The sequence below is a fragment of the Ailuropoda melanoleuca genome, chromosome 16, assembly GCF_002007445.2.
Source record: "Ailuropoda melanoleuca isolate Jingjing chromosome 16, ASM200744v2, whole genome shotgun sequence".
Taxonomy (NCBI): Eukaryota; Metazoa; Chordata; class Mammalia; order Carnivora; family Ursidae; genus Ailuropoda; species Ailuropoda melanoleuca.
Genome location: NC_048233.1, coordinates 62,275,464 through 62,297,670, shown reverse-complemented (window position 1 = coordinate 62,297,670; position 22,207 = coordinate 62,275,464). Strand labels below are relative to the sequence as shown.

Sequence of the window (22,207 nt, the reverse complement as noted above, 5' to 3'; positions counted from 1 at the left end):
TAGTCGTGCCCCACCTTTTCATATTCTTAGTTTTTTCACTTTTAGTCAGAATATATTCTGATGTATCAGTTTTTTGCTTTATAGCTAAATTTGCCTACTCCTAGATTCCAAAGATGATCTCAGTGTTTTCTTCTAAAAGCCCTGATGTTTACTTTTGAATATTTAAATCTGCATTCTGCCAGAATTGATTTTTTTTTCCTTTGGTGTGAGGCAGGTAAAGGTGTATTTGTTTTTCCTATATGGATGGCCTATTGACCTACCACCATTTATTGAAAAGACAATTCTTTCCTTGCTATATGGAGTCATTATCTTTCAGTAAGTAAAGTGACACTGATCTGGTAGATTACTATCTGGACTCTCCGTTCCTTTGGTTAATTTGTGATTCTTCAGAAGGATGACTTTTGTTTGTTTAACTACCTACCAGTATTGCTCTGTGCTCAAGTTAAATCACTAAAAATAAGAAACATTTTGGCAATCTTTTTTTTTTTCCTTTTTTTACAACTTTGGCTCCTCAGCAAAATTTCTTTGCTTCTATTCAATCTGTAGAGCCTTCACATAATTGTTTTTGTATTTTGTCTCGAGTTTATGGTTGTTATCTATGGGAGAGTTTGTCTGTTAGGAGCTTACTTCACCATACTAGAAGCACCTTTAACTACCTTTTTAATGACTGTAATTACTGATATTATTTGTGTTTCTTTTTCTTTCCTTTTTTTGTTGTTAGATTTGCTAGGGATTTTTCATTTTTATTCTTTTTCTAAAAACCCAACATTTGGCTTTAAAAGTTTTTCTTTTATGTTTATTTTGTCAATTACTGCTCTTTATTTATTTATTTTTTCCTCTACATTAACTTGTTTTGATTGTCTGAGATTTTGGTTTTTCCTGTTTTTGATAAAAGCTTAATTCATTGATTTTCTTCCTTTTCTAATATACTGTTTTATAGTTAAGGGTGTGGGGCACCTGGGTGGCACAGCGGTTAAGCGTCTGCCTTCGGCTCAGGGCGTGATCCCGGTGTTCTGGGATTGAGCCCCACATCAGGCTCCTCTGCTGAGAGCCTACTTCTTCCTCTCCCACTCCCCCTGCTTGTGTTCCCTCTCTCACTGGCTGTCTCTCTCTTTCTGTCAAATAAATAAATAAAAATCTTAAAAAATAATAATAAAAATAAAATATAGTTAAGGGTGTAATTTCTCAAAATACTGCTCTAAGCTACGTCCTGCAATTTTTAACATTTTATATTTTCATCAACATTTATTTCAAAGTATTTTCTGTATTTTGTTTTGATTCTTCACTGATTCATGAATTTTTTTAGGACATTTTAAGAATGCTGAAATAACTAATTATATTGGATGCCAAGAAAGCAGGTATAATCTGGGACTGCCCAGGGCACATGAGTACTTATGTCATCCTAATTTTAGCAGATGTTTAAATATAAACAGAAAATTGGGGAATTTAAAATTTAAAAATCTGTTGTATATTCATGTCTTCAGTGTAATAGGGTAAATGTGTCAAAAGGTAAACATGTTTTGATTCAAGGAGATTTGTTGAGTAAATGTATCTATAAGGGTAAATAAGACATTTTTAGTGGTAAACACTAGAACACTAAAAATTTTTAGTGGTAAAAGAAAAAGAAATTCCAGAGCTATAATGGTATTAGTATATCTCCCAAACTGGGACTATTTATTTTTGTATGTTGCCCAAGTAAGGAATTGAAAAATACTGACTGGTGTCAGGGGCTCTTTTCGTGTGTCAGCTTGAGGACTCTTATAAGCATAAAGATGTGCTAATCTAAGCCTGTGTGGTTTCTAATTGTCCTGGACATTTCTGATGAGATGTGATCAGTTCATCTTCAGTATGAATAATTATGGAAGTCCAGGGAAAGGCCAAATATTTAAAAGCATTCCCTTTGAAGCATCTTACATCTGGTTTTGCATGGAGTGTCACACAGACTAATCAAGCTCCCCTGTAAAGAAATATATAATTCTTGGTATGATGAATAGTGTTAAGAGAGGGAAATATGTTATTTTGGACTGCTGTTTTCTAGTTTAAGAGTCTGGATATGGAGTATGTTTATACTTTATATACTGGGTATGTTTCTTGCAGTATAAGAAGAAAACTAAAAATCCGTGCAACATTTTCCTTGTTAACTCAGAACTAAATTGGAGCCATCTGTTATACAAATCTTAAAACTTTTTTTCATGATTGTTGTTCCATATAATTATTCTACTTTTCTTTCTTTGAATTATATTTTCTTAGGGAATACTTTTTTTATTTTCAATTTTGATAGCATTAATTAATTGCATTCCTTACATTGAATTCTTTTGTAATCTCTTCCATATCTTTGATGCTGTTTACTCATTTGTAATGCTGTATCTTTGGATTTTCTCTCAGTTCTTTTCTCTGATAACTTGAAGCATTATTTTTAAAAAACCTATTTTAAAGCTATTTTCATAGAAGGACATCTTAGATTTATGCATTATTTCCATTTCCAACATTACTAATTTCTGTTTTTTTCTGAATTTTATCTTTCTTCCTCCTTCTCTTACCTGTTTTTTGTTTTTCACCCTAGTACTTTTTAAAGCAATAATTAAAATACAGTTCTAGTAATCTATTATGGTAATATCCAACTAAGCCCTGTCCAGTAGAATTTCCTATATTGATGGAAATGTCCTGTATCTACATCATCCAGCACAATAACCCTTGTACACATATGGCTGTTAGGTATTTGCAATGTGGCTGATATGACTGAGGAACTGAATTTTTAATGTTATTATTTAAATTTGAACACTACATTTGGCTAGCTTCTACTCTATTGGACAGCATAGCTCTAGATCAAGATTTGACAAATTTTTCTGTAGAAGACCAAATGGTAAATATTTTAGGCTTTGTAGACCATATGGTCCCTGTTGCAACTATTTAGCTCTACTGTTGTAGTTAGTACAAAAGCAGCCTCAGACAACATGTAAACAAATAAGCATTCTGTGTTACAGTAAAACCTTATTTGTTAAAATAGTGCTGGCAGGATTTGGCTCATGGGCCCTAGTTTGACAACCTCTATTCTAAATCAAAGATGTGTCTAGGAATACATATATTTTCTTTCTCTGGCTCTGTATTTTCTGGGTCCTTTCCATTGTTTTTCCGTGTGTGTGTGTGTGTGTGTGTGTGTGTGTGTGTGTGAGGAGAGAGAGGAGTCTCTTCACTTGCACTATTTTATAGAGATCATTACCCACACTGGGTTATTACTCTGTATTTCTTCAGCCTTTTCCAACTTTTCAGGTTTTTCTGTGTGTGTAGGGAGGTGGTGGTGGACAAGCTTTGTATTTTATTTTATTTTTTAAGATTTTATTTATTTATTTATTTGACAGAGAGAGAGACAGCCAGCGAGAGAGGGAACACAAGCAGGGGGAGTGGGAGAGGAAGAAGCAGGCTCATACTGGAGGAGCCTGATGTGGGGCTCGATCCCACAACGCCGGTATCACGCCCTGAGCCGAAGGCAGACGCTTAACGACTGCGCCACTCAGGCGCCCCCAAGCTTTGTATTTTAAATTTCTTTAAACTCTATTTTGTTCGTTTAATCTTAACTCTTTCATATACTTCTTGTTTTATAGGTGCAATATCGTATGCAGTTTCTCCAAAGATGTTAAATAGAATTCTTTGTCTTTTTTTCTAACCTCTTTTAATTACCTCTGTTTTCTCTAGAATTATTTATATTATTTTTCATCATGGATCTTCTTTTTCATTCCTGTGGTTTCCTTAAATGTTGGTGATCTTTGGTTGTCCATTCATGTTGATATATTACCAGTTAAATAATATAGATTACTGGAGTAGCTTTTCTCTTTTCTTTCTCTAGCAAATCTTTACCCTAAATGGAAAGAATACTGATGGAGAGTGTTTTGTAGGTGGATAGGATTTACTTATTGGTGTGCTTTGCTTAGAGTGGATAAGCAGATAGTCCAGGCCCTTCTCTAATAACCAGATAAGGAGGATCCTATCCTAGGTTTCCAGTCATCATACGTGGAGCCCAAGTTCCTCTCAGGCAGTTTTTATCTTTTTTTAGTAGGTTATTCTCCATAACTGTTGATTCAGCCCACAACCCCTTTGGAGTCACAAGAATAAAAGTCCTCTATCTTCCCTGAAACATTCTCCTGTGTGTGTGATTGGCCAGGGGTCAGCATACTTTTTCAGAGACCAGATAGTAAATATTTTACATTTTGTAGGCCTTACCACCCCTCTTTCACAACTACTTAGCTTTGCCATTTCTGCCTTAACCTACCTATCATTATGATTTCATACATCCTATCTTATAAAAATTCTTCAAAATCTCTAGTATGTTGATGCTTTTTCACTCCCTTGTACTGGCCTGAGGATCAGCCTTTTATTCTGTTCGGGCCTTCAGTGGATTGGGTAATGCACACTCACATTAGGGAGGGCGATCTGCTGTACTGGGTCTATTGATCCAAATGTTAATCTACTCCAGAAATACCCTCACCCAGAATAATGTTTTACCACATTTCTTGGTATCCTATGGCCTGGTTGACACATAAAATTAGTCATCATAGTCACGTAACTAATAAGTGATAGACAAGGATTCACAACAGAGCTATGCTGTCTGATGATAAAAATCCATGCCCTTATTTACTAGTTACACCTGGACCCAAACTCAGTATCCTCCTAAAGATAGACCTTTATTTAGCCAATTTATGGATATTAGCATAAGAAATGAAGCCTGTTTCCCTTGCTATTCAGAGTGACCCGGGATGGTGAGGAAAATGAGGTATGAAACAACTGGGATAGTAAGTGCAACATATTTAACCCAGAGGCGAAAGATTCTGAGTTTCCTAAGACCTATGTTAATGTGGTGAAAGGGAAATTAAATTTTAATATCAATTAAGGTTAAAGAACTTTTTTAGGATTGTCTAGCACTGGAACAAGATCTTTAATAATTTAAAAATATTTGCTTTTAAATATCTTTAGAATTTTATTGAATATGACCTCCCAACAATGACCCACCCTGGAACATGTGAACATGGTAAAGATATCACTTCCCCAATTATGTTGTCATATGGCACAGTTGACCTAACGGTGGGGAGACTGACCATGTGAACCTGAGCTAATCATGAGACCTTTCAAAAAAAAAAGGAAACTAAAAAAGAAAGAAAAAGAGAATATTCTCTAGCTGGTAAAGAAGAGGAAGTTAAAATCAAAACACTTGATGAATGTGATATGCTGGGTGTGAAGATGGAGGGACCACGGGAAAAGGAATGCGGAACACCTTAAGGAGATGAGAGATGCCCTCAGCTGACAGCAAATACGAAGAGGGAACCTTGGACCATTTCTCAGCTGCAAATAACAGGATTCTGCCACCAACCTAGAAAAGGTGGGTAGTGGATTCCTCCCCAGTGACTCCAGAGAAGATCTCAGCCTGAAATCCTGATATTTGGTTTTGTGATACCCTGAGCAGAGAACCCAATCAGGACTGTCTATGCTGGTAATCTACAGAGCTATAAGGTAATACATGGATGTTGATTAAAGAAAAAAAATCTTGGGGCACCTGGGTGGTTCAGTCGGTTAAGTGTCTTGACTCTTGATTTTGGCTCAGGGCATGATCCTGGGGTTGTGGGATCGAGGCCTTGCATCGGGCTCCATGCTGGCATGGAACCTGCTTAAGATTTTCTCCCTCTCTCTGCCCCTCCCTGCACCCCCCCGCCCCCCCGCTTGCAAGCTCTCTCTCAAAAAAAACTTTTAGAATTTTAATGTCATATTTTTACTTTTTATACTTTTTCATTCCCCAAATGGAAAGTTAAAAAAAAAAAAGTTAAAGGTAATTTTGTATTATAGTCGTACCTTGTTTTATTTTACCTTGCCTTATTGTACTTCACAGATAATGCATTTATTATAAATTGAAGGTTTGTGGCAACCCAGCATTGGGAAAGTCTACTGGCACCATTTTCTAACAGCATTTGCTCACTTCGTGTCTCTGTGTCTCATTCTGGTAGTTCCCACAATATTTTAACCTTTTTCATTATTATTTGTTATGGTGATCTGTGATCAGTGATTTTTGATGTTACTATTGTAATTGTTTTGGGACACCACAGACTGTGCCCATATAGGACAGTGAATTTAACCAATAAGTGTTGTGTGTGTTTTGCCTGCTCCCAGTCATTTTCCATCTCTCTTCGTCTCCTTAGGTCTCCCTATTCTCTGAGACATGAAATTAGGCCAGTTAATAACCCAAGAGTAGCCTCTAAGTGTTCAAGTGAAAGGAAGAGCCCCACATGTCTCACTTTAAATCAAAAGCCAGATATGATTAATCTTAGTGAGGAAGGCATGTTGAAAGACTAGATATGCTGAAAGGACTTTTGTGCCAAACAGTTAACCAAGTTGTGAATGCAAAGGAAAATTCTTGGAATTAAAAATGCTACTCCAGTGAACACAGGAATGACAAGAAAGTGAAACAGCCTCATTGCTGACATGGAGAAAGTTTCAGTGGTTTGGATAGAAGATTAAAGTAGCCTCAACATTTTTTTTTTTTAAAGATTTTATTTATTTATTCGACAGAGATAGAGACAGCCAGCGAGAGAGGGAACACAAGCAGGGGGAGTGGGAGAGGAAGAAGCAGGCTCATTGCGGAAGAGCCTGATGTGGGGGCTCGATCCCATAACGCTGGGATCACGCCCTGAGCCGAAGGCAGACGCTTAACTGCTGTGCCACCCAGGCGCCCCCAGCCTCAACATTTTTTAAGCCAAAGTTTAATCTAGAGCAAGGCCCTAATTCTCTTCAGTTCTGTGAAGGCTGAGGGAGATGAGGAAACTTCAGAAGAAAAATTTGAAGCTATCAGAGGTTGGTTCATGAGGTTTGAAGAATGAAGCTGTTTTTATAATATAAAAGTGCATGGTGAAGCAGCAAGTATTACAGAAGATCTAGCTAAGATCATTAACAATGGTGGCTATGATAAAATACAGATTTTCAATGTAGGCATAGACAAAATAGCCTTCCATTGAAAGAAGATACGATCTAGGACTTTCATAGGTAGAAGAAGTCAGTGTCTGGCTCCAGAGCTTCTAAGCTTCTTCTTAGGGGCGAATGCATCTGGTGACTTGAAGCCATTGCTTATTTATCATTCTGAAATTCCCAGGGCCCTTAAGAATTATGTTAAATATATTTTACCTGTGCTCTATAAAGGGAACAGGAACCCCTGGATGACAGCACATCTATTTACAACATAGTTTATTGAATATTTTAAGTTGACAGTTGAGACTTCCCACAAAATGATTCCTTTCAAAGTGTTACTGCTCATTGACAATGTATCTGGTCACCCAAGAGCTCTTATGGGGATGTGCAATGAGATTAATGTTTTCATGGCTGCTAACACAGCATCTATTCTGCAGCCCATGGATCAAGGAGTAATTTCAACTTTCAAGTCTTATTATTTAAGAAATATATTTCATAAGCCTCTAACTGCGATAGTGTTTCTTCTGATGGATCTGGGCAAAGTAAATTGAAAGCCTTTTGGAAAGGATTCACCATTCTAGATGCCATTAAGAACATTTATGATTCATGGGAAGAGGTCAAAATGTCAACATTAACAAGAGTTTGGAAGAAGTTGATTCCACTCCTCATGGTTGACTTTGAGTTTCAAACCTTCAGTGGAGCAAGTAACTATAGATGTGGTGGAAATAGCAAGAGAACTAGAAGTGGAGCCTGAAGACATGATCAAATTGCTGCAGTGTCATGATAAAATGTGAATGGATGAGAAGTTGCTTCTTATGAATGAGAAAAGAAAGTGGTTTCTTGAGATGGAATCTACTCTTAGTGAAGATGCTGTGAAGATTGTTGAAATGACAATAGGTTTTAGAAAGTTGCATAAACTTACTTGAGAAAGCAGTGCCAGAGTTTGAAAGGATTGACTCTAATTTTGAAAGTTCTGCTGTGGGTAAAATGCTATCAAATGGTATTGCGTGCTACAGAGAAATCATTCATGAAAGGAATAATTAAGCTATGTGGTAGACTTCATTGTGTTATTTAAAGAAATTGCCGTAGCCAACCAGCCTTCAGCAAACAGCACCCTGATCAGTCAGCAGCCATCAACACTGAGGCAGCACCCTCCACCAGCAAAAAGATTATGACTCACGAAAAGCTCATATGATGGTTAGCCTTTTTTTAAGAAAAAAGTATTTTTAAGCTAAGGTATGTACATTTTTTAGACCTAATGCTGTTGCACTCAATAGACTACACTATAGTGTAAATGTAACTTTTATATGCCCTGGAAAGTCAAAAAATTAATTCGAGTCACCTAATTGTGGTATTGCTTTATTGTGGTGATTTGGAACTGAACCTGCAATATCTCAGAGGTATGCCTGTGTAATTTTATCATTCTTCATGATGAAAGATTTGAAAATAAATTTATAGTTTGGTATTCTGAGGTTAAATTTGTTTTAAAAATAAAGCAAATCATGTTTCCTTTTTCTTTTAACATTTCCTAAATGAATTCACATGGAATTAGTAAATTACTATCATATGTGATGATCATTTTCCCTCACTGAGCACTGGAATATACTCGTTTTGGAGCTTGTTAGTAGTTCATTCGTGATTCTCTAATTGAAGTAGTTATGTCAACCCTCTTAGGTGGCTCAAGGTCTTGAGCCCTTTTTTTTTTTAAGGAAATACTTTTTGTGATAAAATTTGCTGTTTTAATTATTTCTACAATTCAGTATCATTCGGTATATTTACAATGTTTTATGAACATTGTCACTATCTGTTTTCAGAACTTTTTCATCATCCCAAACAAACTCTTTCCCCGTTGAGCAATAGCTCCCCATTCCTCCATTGCCCCACCTTTAGTAACTTTATTTTACTTCCTGTCTCTGTGAGTTTGCCTGTCTAGGTACCTCATATAAGTGGAATCATATATTTGTTCTTTGTTAGCATTTGCATAATGTTTTTCACTTAGCATAATGTTTTTCAGAGTTCATCAATCTTATATCATGCACCAAAACTTCATTTCTTTTTATGGTTGAATAATATTTCGTTGTACGTATATAGCACATTTTGTTTATCCATACATTTTTTTCCCTTAAAGATTTATTTATTTATTTTAGAGAGAACAGGGGGAGGAGAAGAGGGAAAGGGAGAGGAAGAGGAAGAGGGAAGGAATCCCAAGCAGACTCCACACTAAGCACAGCCCGCCATGGGGCTCGGTCTCACCACCCATGAGATCATGACCTGAGGTGAAACCAAGAGTGGGATGCTCAACTGACTGAGCCACCCAGGCACCCCGATCCATACATTTTTTGATAAGACACTTGTTGAGTAATGCTGCAGTGAACGTTAGTGCACAAGTATCTGTTAGAGTGTGCTGTCAGTTCCTTTAGATATATACCTATCTAAAGGTGAAAGTAGTGGATTTGGGATCCAGGAGTGGACCCTGCTGGACCAGATGATAAATCTATGTTTAATTTTTTGAGGAACTGCCAAAGTGTTTTCCACAGTGGCTGATCCATTTTGCATTCTCATTAACAGTGTACAGGGGTTCCAGTTGCTCTCTAGCTCAGCAACTTTTGTTGTTTTGTTTTTTGGATAATAGTCATCCTACGAGTTTGAAGTGGTATTTAACTATGGTTTTGATTTGTATTTTCCTAGTGATTTGTGATAGCATCTTTTTTTGCAGTCTAGATAGGCTGAGAATTGTCCAAGTTGTCTGGTGCTGATTTTTTGCTTAACAGTTCCTTCCTCAATTTATCTTTCTCTTGCATTTTACTATAAGCAGCAAGGAGAAACCAGTACACACCTTTAACACTTTGCTTGGTAATCTCCTCAGCTAAATATACAAATTCATTGCTTACAAGTACTGCTTTTCACTCAATGGTAGAGCACATTTCTGCCCGTTTTCTGCTACTATATAATGAGGATTGCCTTCCCTCTGGTGTCCAATAACATGTCCCTCATTTCCTTCTAGCGACTTTTACCAGAAGCCCTTTTAACATTTGTATTTCTACAACATTCTGTTCCTGACAATATATGTATTCTCTAAGATGATAGCTTTCTCTGCTATCCTGTCTACTACCTTCTGAACCTTTACCAGAATCTCCTTAGCATGTCTGTTTCTAACAGCAGCCTCTTCAAGGCAATCTACCAACACTCTCTTCAGGGTTTGTTTTTTTTTTTTTAATGTTTAGGTGTCTGTTAGAGCAACATTCCACTTCCCAATACCAAAATCTTTATTAATTTCCTAGGATTTCCATAACAAATTACTACAAACTTGTCTTAAAATAACCGAAATTTTAACCTGGTCAGTTTTGGAAACCAGAAGTACAAAATCAAGGTGTCAATAGAGCCATGTTTGTTCCAAAGACTCAATGGGGGAATCCTTGCTTGCTTCTAGCTTCTTGTGGCTCCTGTGGTACCTTGGCTTGTGGCAGCATAACTCTAACCTCTGCCTCCATTTTCACATTGTCTTTTTCTCTCTGTCTCTATATGTCCTTTTGTGTCTCCTGTAAGGATATTCTCATTGGATTTAGGGCCTACCCTAATCTACTATGATCTTATGTTGATCTTTACCTTAATTACATCTGCAGAAACCCTACATCCCAATAAGGTCAGTTTCTGAAATTCTTGGTGGACATGAATTTAGAGGGGAGGGAGGAACACTACTCAACTCACTACAGTCTCTTCTTAGGTAACTATATTATAAATGCATTATAATCTACTCATAATTTTTAAAAATCAATATTTGCATGTGATATTTTATTATGAGATTATTTTTTGATATACTGATACCATTAATATGAATATTCATATTAGAGAGTCCTGAATAGGGAAATCACTCTTCTTTTCAGACTTGACAATATATATTAGAAGTAAGGGTTTATTTCAAGTATCTTTCCTTTTCATGAAGATAGTGTGCACATGTGCATGGTCACACATGAATAAAAAGCACTTTAAAATGTTTGCTACTCAGTATTTATTCATACTGATGTGGTGAGATCCTAAATCACCTCTTTATTAGAATAGTAGTCTCAAATTGATTGGAATGAGTGTTTGAGGTTAAACTTTCTGGAGCTTTTTGAGAGTTTCAGGATTAACTCCAAAATGTTTAGTGAGTTCTTCAAACATCTAAATAACTCAGAGGAAAAAAATATTTTTACAAGTAGCAACGATATAAGTTTATCGAGTTTCCAATCAGGTTAGATTGTTAAGAGCAAATACAGTGCCTGTAAATGGGTGGAGAGTATATTTAAGCAGACCGTTGCAGAAAAAACTCACTTTTAAGGGTCTTAACATGAGAGAAAAAGATGGTAGGATCATAAAGGGAGGAGTTTGAATAAAACAAAAGTTGAGATTGAAACAAATGTATTAGAAAAGAGAGGGAAGATAAACTGGTAGAAATAAGTATTACAAAATGAAATGTACAAAAGCAAAAGCAAAAAATTGGATAAAAGAAGGTGTTTAAGGAGGGCAAAATATAGGAAATATAGGAAATAATGCCGTGAATAACTTAATGTTAATGTTAAAGGATAGAAGATTAATACATCAGTTTCTTTTGATTTCATTAAAATTAATGATAATTGTTAGAGAATCACTGTAGTCTTGCTATCATATACTTAAGTCAAGCTCTTCGTATTACTTTGCCAGAAGAAAATAGTAGGAACCATTTTACATATTATTCATTCAATTTCAAATAAATATATTATTCATATATTAATAATATATTGCTTTGTGATAATGTGTGTTTTGTAAATTGTATGTAATCATGTATATTTCAAGATGAATATCCGTGTTATCTTTTAATGGCAAAATTTTATTTTTCAGTGTAGACACTGAAACATTGATGTAAACACTTATGAAGCAAACTGTTTAACATCTGAAATAAAAGTGGAAATAAATATTTTGAAGTAAAATTGACATAAAGTATCCTGTTAGTTTCAGGTGTACATCATAGTAATTTGATATTTTTATACATTATGAAATGATAAGTCTAGTTATCTGTCACCAAAGTTACTGCAGTGTTTTTGACTATGTTCCCTATGGGGACTTACTTATTCTATAACTGAAAGTTTATTTTATAATTGGGAAAAAAATTTTTTTTTCAGTCATAAGAACAGACATGGAGCTATTTTAGTTGAATAAGAGGCAGGTTTTGACATCCAAAACAGTATCAAACATAGTATGTTTTTCACTTGTCACATTTTAACTCATCACACAATTTTTCTGCAATATCATGTGCATTATTTGTATTCAGTAGATATTTGACTGATCAATTTCAACATATCTGCATTACACACTACTACTCTGCTGCCTTTTCATTGTTAAAATTAACTTAGATGTTCATGCTGACATGTAGAAATGACGTTATATCCTGCTACTTGCAAATTGTTTGGAGTTTGGTATATTAGAACTGCATATTTTTGGCTTATGAACTCCTTTAAGTCCTTGACCACTGTTCTCTCTAGTTTGATTCATATGTCACCCACTTAACTTTCTTCTGCTTAAATTTTCTGGTGGATAAAGGACTTTAATATTCTGGGGTATTTTTAATTGTTTTATCCAAAGTAGTAGTATATATCTGAATTCAAAATCCCATTGACCCACTAAGAGGAAGATATACCTTAGCAACTAAGAGACATTTAGTCATATTATATACTAATTCAACTCAACATGGCTGAGGGAATCCTTTACTTAATATAATTTTGATTTCCTCCTTTAGGAATCCTGAAATTGTGGATTACCCATATATACTTTGAGACATGCTTTAGATGTTTTTTTCTGGAAGCCTTGCAACTGCCATAAAAATTGAATGTATTGTAGAACAGACTTATGGTAAGTGTTCTTTTTTTCCTCCTTTTTCTTCTGTCGGTTTCATGTTCATGTTAAGTCTTATGAATGTTGTAATGCTGCTCCCTGCTGGACACAGTGTAATTTTTTAAAGTTGGCACTTAATAGATGGGCAAATAACCAGTTAGCTGGATCCGCTAAAGAGGGTGCATTCATAGAAAAACAACAGTATACAACAACAGCAACTTTATTATCATAATGGGTGATACCATTGTGATTGTGTTGTTATCTGGAGTATGATGAAGGTGCTGATGGTCTTGCTTCTAAATTTCATTGTCTGCTTATATAGTGGCATCTACAAGTTACAATAAACGTACATTGCTTGTAGGTGATGGGATTTCCTAAATTGTATGTGTATAATGTTTATAATTGAAGTCAGTTTATTATTTTTATTCTTCTTATTTTTTTTTGTAATTTAATTTCCTGTACTTTTGTTTTTCCAAAGGAAATATTGAAAACAGCTCCAGTATAATTTAAATTAGGCATTATTGGATCTGTTTTGAATGAGTCACCCTATGCTACACTTTATACAGTGGACCTTAAGTGTAACTTGCTTTGTATATCCATCCTGTTATCCAGCTCTCATGTTTTCTAGTACACACAGTGAAAATATTTACACAGTGGCGTTGGGTTGGACCTCAAGTGTCATGTCTATGTCCTTCCTATTATGACACGTCACCTTGTGTGCATACACAGGTGCTCCCAAAATTGTTAGAAAATGTGTGACAGTTAAGAAGAGTGTTTTTCTTTTTTCTCATGAGCCAAAATATGCTTTTTGGAGTGCGTCCTGTATAAAATTATTACTTAGATGTAATATAGGTTTTTTTGAAAGTAAGCATAAGTTTCGTTGAAAAGAAGAAAAAGTAACAGAAACAACATTGAGCTAAGCAAAGATTTGATAGGATAGCTATTCTTACATTCTTTAATGGGCTGGTAATTTTTTTGTAGCTACTGGGAAAGCCTGTGAAATTGACCCTTAATTAGGATTGTGGAGAATTAGGCATAGTTATTTATTTCTTTATTATTAAATATTGCAATAAAAATTAGAAATGTAGACAAGAAAATAAATTGTTAGCAAAAGAGAGGAACCCTCTTTTCCTTCTCTATAAGAATATGTTATTTCAGAAAACATACTATTGTAAACTTATTATAAAACATAACATCATATAGAAACATAAATGTAGGGGCACCTGGGTGGCACAGTGGTTAAGCATCTGCCTTCAGCTCAGGGCGTGATCCCAGCGTTATGGGATCGAGCCCCACATCAGTCCTCTGCTATGAGCCTGCTTCTTTCTCTCCCACTCCCCCTGCTTGTGGTTCCCCCTCTCGCTGGCTGTCTCTATCTCTGTGAAATAAATAAATAAATAAATAAAAATAAAATCTAAAAAAAAAAAAAAAAGAAACATAAATGTAGGGGCACCTAGGTGGCTCAGTCCGTTAAGCGTCTGCCTTCAGCTCAGGTCATGATCCCAGAGTCCCAGGATCCAGCCCCGCATTGTGCTCCCCCGCTCAGCGGGGAGTCTGTTTCTCCCTCTCACCTCCCCCCTGCTCCTGCTCTCTCCCTCACTCTTTCTCTCAAATAAATAAATAAAATCTTAAAAAAAAATTAAATGTGTAGTAAAAGGAATAAATATAAAGCAAGCATCCATGTAACCATAGATATTCTGGCATCCCAGAAACACTTGATATAATTTTCCTTTTCTTTAAAAAAGTAACAAATGTCCTGACTTTTATGGTAATTATTTATATAATCTCTATATAATTTTTATCATTTTTTTATGTCTATTTCTCAGCAGTATGTTCACTTTTTGTCTCTTTTTAATCTGTATGGAATTATGTGTATTTTTTGTAAATAATTTAATATTTTTATTGGGAATGTTTTTGTTATTTTGGAAGAGAAGGGTATAAAGAATTAGAGATCTCAATGTAGTCAGAGAGGACTCTCTTCAGTGTACAGGGGAGCTTAGGAACAGGAGGAGTTCTAAGAAATTTAGATGTAGCAGCAATTAGGGTGGAATCAAGATGCCTGGGGACAGGCTTGTGGCCTTTCAGGGTAAGTGGGAGGCTGGAAAGATGGCTAGGAAAGGACAGCATTCTTCAGGAAGGGGTATAGGCTAGGGGTGGATAGGTCCTATCAAAATGCAGTTAGAGAACATTGGGGGAAAATAGGTGGGTTATCTAGTGTGTACTGCTTGCAGGACCCCAAACCTGATACTGTCACAGTGCTTACATTGTGTTTCTTAGAACAAGTCTAGGGGCAGAAGCTCAGAACCCCTTCTCAGTAGGGATGGAGGCCACCCTCTTTTTGCTGCTGCTCCCACTGCTTAGCCCCCTCTACTGCATGGTGAAGGGTGGAGGAAATTCCCAGCAACATTTGGCCCAGGCCTTGCAGCAACATGGAGGTTCAAGTGGAGTAGCCCACTGAGTACTTTCTTTAGACCAGGTCCTTGAGAGTCACAGCTCATGGAGTAGAGCTTGTAGAATGTGGCTTTGATATTAGGCTGCCAAAGAAGTTCCAAGGGTTTTGCTTCTATATGTTGAAGGTGATGAGGGTGATGTCCTTTCTGTGCTTGGTGTTCTCCCGGCCTGGGCCACTTGACAGCACCCATTCCTGCTGGGGTCCAGCTTTTCCCAAAATCTAGCACCATCAGGCATGTGTCATCTTCCAACAGCTGGAAGAAGTCCTTGCTCTCCATGGAGGTCCCATCTTCCTCTAGCACCATTCTTAGCACTTCAGTCAGCTGAGGAGTCTCCATCACCTTGTCCAGCAGTTCTTGGCATGTGGCAGCTTTGATCACAGAGACAGAAAGGTGGCTGGGGGTGGTGGAGCTGAGGTCCAGACCTTATGGCTAAACTCAGAGCTCATATTGGATACTGGCCAAAGACTGGCTCCTGTGACTGCCTTCCTGCTTTCCTTCAGAGTGGTGCTGGCCTGCTACACCATGATCCTGACATGGCTGTGGGATGCCCAGTGGGGTATCAGGCAGCATGGGACATGGGTGGGTCAGCTGGTAAGTGCCATTGTCTGGAATCATATTCTTTCTTCTTTTGAAGATCATCTGTGTACTTACAAGTAATATTCATTCCTTTTCATCATTATATATTATTCCTTTGGAATGACCATAACAGAATTCATTCATGCTATTGCTGATGGATATTTGGGTTGTTTCTAGTGTTTGGCTATTATAAATGAAATTGCCATGAATGTTCTTTTACATATCATACTTTTTTTTATCTGTGTCAGGTAGAAAAAGTCATATATTTTCGGGTTAAAGATAATTGATTATATGGTATTTAAAATTAATTTAAATGAGTTCATGAAAAATTTGTTATATTCTGAGAGTAACACATATTAAATATTGGTAAAGATTCTGAAATGATTTTAATTTCTTTTGCTCTAGGCATTAAATGTATAGTAAAGTGGCATATAGTTTGTGATAGTTTCAAAACAGTATACATATAGTTAGATGTATAGATATAGTGAAGAGATTGATTATAAGACTTAAGGTAGTAACTCTGTGGTTTACTTTATTACTACATTCATTCTGTTAACTATCATGTCGTATTTTGTATAACTCCTTTGCTTTACTGATGAAGAAACTAAGGAGGGTTAGAGAGATTGAGTCACTTGGACAAGGTCATTTAGCAAGTCAGAGCTAGAAACCAGATCAGCCTGTCTACTTGGCAGTCACAATTTAAAGAAAACAAAGTGAAAAATGAAATCAGGATATTTTCTTGAGTGTGTTCAGCCATTTAAGTGGAAAATTTGCCTGACTAGCTTTCAAAAATTATCAGATATTCTTTTGACTATTTTTTAAAAAGATTTTATTTATTTATTTGACAGAGAGAGACAGCCAGTGAGAGAGGGAACACAAGCAGGGGGAGTGGGAGAGGAAGAAGCAGGCTCCCAGCAGAGGAGCCTGATGTGGGACTCGATCCCAGACCGCTGGGATCACGCCCTGAGCCGAAGGCAGACGCTTAACGACAGAGCCACCCAGGCGCCCCTATTCTTTTGACTATTAACCAAGAATTGGCTTAGGACAGGGAATTCCATGTTTGAAGCCCCCAAAATGTTACCACACTTTATCATAGTTCATCTTCTGAAAGACAGTCATAGTATATTCTAACTTTGAGAATTTTACTTTGAGTGATTACTCATTCATTAGGCCTTATTAATTAATGGTATATTTCTCATCTTAATTTTGTGGATAATTGAATCTTATCCTTTTATGTGCCAAAACTTGTTTTGTATGAACATTTTTTCAAAATGTTTCTAAAATACAAAATTTACCCTCTGTTTTCTTAAACAGAACAAATGGAGTATAATTTAAGTTTTTTTTCTTATTTGTTTGCTTGTCTGTTTTTATGGCCCAGTGCTGTCATTATGAACATCAGCCCTGTCGTGGAATTTATGTGATTTCCTCAGAAATTTTTCTGTGTAGGACTGTTCTCCTAAATTGTCCTAAACTGATAAGTTTTTATATCCTGGGTGCTACTTGTAATGTGTGGCGTTTGCTTTGTTTTGTCTTGTTTTACTTTTGTTATGTAATTCTTGTCTTTTGCTGTCAGTGTATTATATTGACTCTAATATTAAAACCAACATTTGCATAACATATATTGTTTAGGTGAGAGCTTAAGTATGGTTCTGCCCCATCTACTAAGGGTGCAGAAGGTGTGTCAGCTTTTTAAAATTTACTTTGGGTTCATCAACTCCGCTAGCCACTTTCTTTCAGAGCACTGAGATTACCTGACAGCTGATTTCTGTACAATTGAGATGCAGCATAGATTGCATATACCACTGCATCCTTTTTTGGGGAATAAAAATTATCATGCACACATTTTCTTATAAAACAGTGATACTGAGGGGCGCCTGGGTGGCTCAGTCGTTAAGCGTCTGCCTTTGGCTCAGGGTGCGATCCTGGCGTTATGGGATTGAGCCCCACATCAGACTTCTCCACTGGGAGCCTGCTTCTTCCTCTCCCACTCCCCCTGCTTGTGTTCCCTCTCTCTCTGGCTGTCTCTCTCTCTGGCTGTCTCTCTCTCTGTCAAATAAATAAATAAAATCTTTAAGAAAAAAACAAAACAGTGATACGGAAACTGGAGTTGCTTAAGGATTCCTTCAAATGGGAAGTCCAGTGGACTTAAGTGGGCATTACCTAATTATAAAATATTTGATAGGATGGGCACTGAAATAAAAACAATGTATTAGATGACACAGCCATTTGAAAATGGTAGTCATAAAAATTGAACCACCTTTGAAATGATAGCTTTTTCAAGGACAATATAGAATTAACACAGATTTGGTTTTGTGAAAACATTAGTGCTTCAGGAAAACATTCATTTCAAAGTGAAATGCATTTGACTGCTTACCCAATTATAAACTACTGAATGTGAATTAAAAAAAAAAAAAACAACCTGGGGTGGGAGAGTATATTTGTTTTTGGATCACAGGAGATAATTGGGAGGAAAGATAAATAGTTGCTCTCACAGTACATTAGGCATATGATGATTTCCTATGTCAGTGAGGTTTTTGTTAAGATTTGAAAATTCCTTTGTTTTAAAACTTACTACATGAACAGATTTTACATGTACAATTGGAGGTAAAACAAAGAGCTTTACGTAGTTTTTTTGCAAGGAGAACATGTTTGGGAATTGCCTTATGAACAAAATATTTTGGAGGCCCAAAGAGAGGAAGAGCTTTTCCTAGGATACATCTGAGATGTGTCTGTCGTGGAAATGCAAAATGATATAATCCCCAGAGAAAACAAATTGGCAATTTCTAGAAAAAGACCAATGCATTTATACATTTGTCTTCATACCAATTCCAGAAATTTATTGTAGATGTACTTGTGTACTCATGCAATAACATATGTATAGGAGTTTTTGCTGTAGCATTTTTGCAGTAGCCAAAGATTGGAAACACCCCTAATGTCTATCAGTCGGGTAACTGGTTAAATGAACTGTGGCATATCTATACAATAAAATACAACTATGAAAAAAAAAAAGGATGTTTTCGATATATAGATTTAGAAAGTTTTGAAACATACATTGTTATTTTAAAAGAGCAAAGTTCAGGGTGCCTGACTGGCTCAGTCAGTAGAGTGTGCCATTTCAGATCTCAGGGTGGTGAGTTCAAGCCCCACATTGGGTGTAGAGGTTACTTAGAAATAAAATCTTAAAAAAATAAAAGGCCAAAGTTCAGTGTTTAATAAACTACTTCTTGCATAAAGGGGAAGGGAATAAAAATATGTATTCATATTTGTTTGTATTCGCAAAAATAAAATTTAGAAGTTCATGCAAAATTTAAATCCTGTGTGTGATGGGTAAGGAAAATGAAGTAGATGGGACTTCAACAGTATATCATGTAGATTGTTTTTAATTTTTGAATATTGTTAGAATATTGTTTGAATATTGCTTGAACATTGTTACTCATTAAAAATAGTTTTGTTTCATTTGTAAATCAAATGAGAGGGAAAGAAAGGGGCAAGTCTGCTATATTTACCACGAAACTAGCTAATTTTACTCCTTTATCCCCAGAGCCTGGTAGATAGTATGCCCTGAATAAATATTTATTACATGAGTGAAAAATGAACCTGTAGTCTTTAGATGATCTCTTTTAGCTTATTTCTTAAAGTATTTTTTCCATATGAGAAAAACAGTATTGTAGATCATGTATTGATTCTAGTATAGAAATAAAGGAAAATATTTAAGTAGGAGGTAATGAGATACATTGTTTATTATATTATCATGAAATTTCATTTTGTTTTTATGATACTTTTATTAAAGAATTATATTTTCTTTAACTCACTGACAGGTAAAATGAAAGCTTTTAAGAGATTCCTATAAATTAGGTAATAAGCATTCATAATTAACAAAAGTTTATGAAATTTGAAGGCAAGGGGGAAAACAGCAAACATGCGTATTCATTATACTGCCTTGTCCTCTGTGTTACTTTATCTTCTCACATAAGGGCGAATGTTCAGTCCTGAGATTATTTTAGCTCTATTATTATAGCAGCAGCAGCAGCAGCAGTAACAACTCCTGACAGAAAAGCCAGATACCTCTGAAAATATGGTATTAGAGGTTGGGGGGTGGGAGAAGATAATAGGGTGAGTGGCTTTTGCTCTTCCACTTAAAAGAGTCCAGGAATTTGTCTCAGCTATTGAGTTGAAAATTTGATTACTCAAATAAGTAGTATAAGAATGCTTAGTTTTCACCTTTAGATTTTATATATGTCAGTTTCTGAATTTCGTATGACAAGGATTTTGACTGCCTTTGTATACTGTGTATTTGTGTGTGAAGCTGACTTTTTAAAGAAAGCTATATATACAGAGAAGTGCACAGACTAAAAATAGATGGCTCAGTGAATTTTCTAGAAGCCAAATACACCCATATAACCAGCACCCAGATAAAGAAAAGAACATTATGTATGTATTTTGTATTGTATAGATAGAATTATACAATATAGTTTTTTTGTGTCTGGTTTCCTTTTCTCAGCATTATGTCTTCAGATTCATCTATGTTATTGCACATAGTTGTCATTGGTTCATTTTCATTGCTCCATTTGATCATATCACAACTACTTTTTTTATCCATTCTGTTAGTGGACATTTTGGTGGTTTTCCATATATTGTTACTATAAACATTCTAATATGTATTTCTTGATTAATATGTCTGCTATTTCTTTCGTGGATGTCTATCAGTAGAGTAGTGGTTAAATGAACTATGGCATATCTGTACGATGAAATACTCTACAGCAATAAAAAAGAAAAGATGTTCTCTACATATGTTATAGTTGAAAATTATTTTTAGAAGCTTCTTTTTAATTATTTTGATTTGAAGTAGGATTTTTTGTTAGCATCCATTTGTGTACAAGTTATGAACATTCATAATGCTTTCAGTGATACTTTTTATTATTCAGAAATATTTTAGATATATGTTCTGATTATGTGCTATTGTATTGCAGAAAAGTGTTTTTATATGCTCTGGTATTTTAGTTTTTATCTTGTCAATAATGTATATTATAAACTTCAGGATTATTGTATTATTTAATTTTGCATTTCTATTTCATAATGAGAGTAATTGCCTATTTAAAGATGTATCTTGTCTCTGATCACAGTACTAAAATTAAAGAAAGGCAATTGTGCTTGACTCTTAACTAAGCACTTAGATATTTTTCACTTGTCGTTACATTTTTTAGTTTAAATCATCAAATTAAATATTATCTTATCCTGGCTTTTATTTTAATTCATGCATTTAAAAACTGAAATTCAGATAAAAGATAGTTTCAAAATAAATTCAGTATATTATTTATGAGTGGAGCAACACATTAGCATTGGGTTCACAATAGATCATATCGCTTTTATTCCATCTTACAAGCTTAGCAGCACAAACAGAATAATCAACATATTATTTGGCTGTCATCTGCTGAACAGAAACCAGAGATCACAAGGAGGTTTTCCCTAGCTGTGGTGATGGCCTTTTTGTTCCAAGCCCCCATCTGGGAGGGCCATGGTGTGTTATCATATGGAACGCGGGGTTTTCTGTAATCTGCTTAGCTGCACTGCAGTTTGAATCTTCATTCCATGTTTGTGTAATTTATAATTTTAATGAGACCATGGCTCTTGTGGGCTTTGAAATATATTAAAAGCTCTTTTGTGCATATGCTTTTGTTCTTGGTTAATAGGCTCAGTGTATTTAAAACTGATGAATTTTTATTCATGAATTTGGATGTCTGGGGATTAACTTAGACTGAATATCATTACACTCATATATTGATGCTAGGAAAGTTTTTTATTGTTATTATTTTGTTTTTGTGTGCCCTCTGTGTCTGTGTGATACTTGCTACCAGAAAGAGAAGGAACTTATATAATTTTAAAAGGCTAGGAAAAAGTGACATGGCTAGATCGTAAAGAATTGATTTAGATTTTATCTTATTTATTGATACTCATATTTCATCATTAGTCTTAGTATGTTTAGATAAATATTATGAAGTAATAATTATGAAAAAGGAACTTTTAAATGAGTTAATACCTCACATACTACTGTTTATATTGAAATAATATTCCAGTGTGTGACAAAGATAGACTTTGTATTTTAATTGTAGGATATTAATTGTTTGGTCATACTAAATCTGCTATTAACTTTCTTGAATTAAATTAGGTATATGTTTTATATTTTAACTCTAGTCTTCCTTATTTCTGTAAAACCCTTTTTATTAATGGATTTTTTAACCTTCAGTGATGGATATAGTGAAAAGACTAATGGAAAAGCGGATTTCTAATAATTTATGAAATTGGCCTTTTTTATTTTGCTAAAATGTTGAAATATATTAAATGCTTCAAATCTCTATAGTTATTACTTGTATTTTTAAATTTTGAAT

General features: G+C 35.3%; 1 protein-coding gene across 13 annotated transcripts in view; it reads left to right on the top strand.

The window, feature by feature from the left end:
* Nucleotides 1-22,207, top strand: part of IMMP1L (inner mitochondrial membrane peptidase subunit 1) — an 85,676-nt gene that overhangs the window by 7,327 nt on the left and 56,142 nt on the right. For 7 of the 13 annotated variants that reach the window (XM_002917477.4, XM_011222729.3, XM_034645817.1 and 4 more), the window contains one exon: nt 12,698-12,810. The exons of 3 other annotated variants lie outside the window; for them this stretch is intronic. In XM_002917477.4, coding sequence (XP_002917523.1) covers nt 12,747-12,810 — 64 coding nt within the window. In that variant the 5' untranslated portion in view covers nt 12,698-12,746. 3 more of the 13 variants (XM_034645820.1, XM_034645823.1, XM_034645821.1) reach the window with 3 other exon arrangements.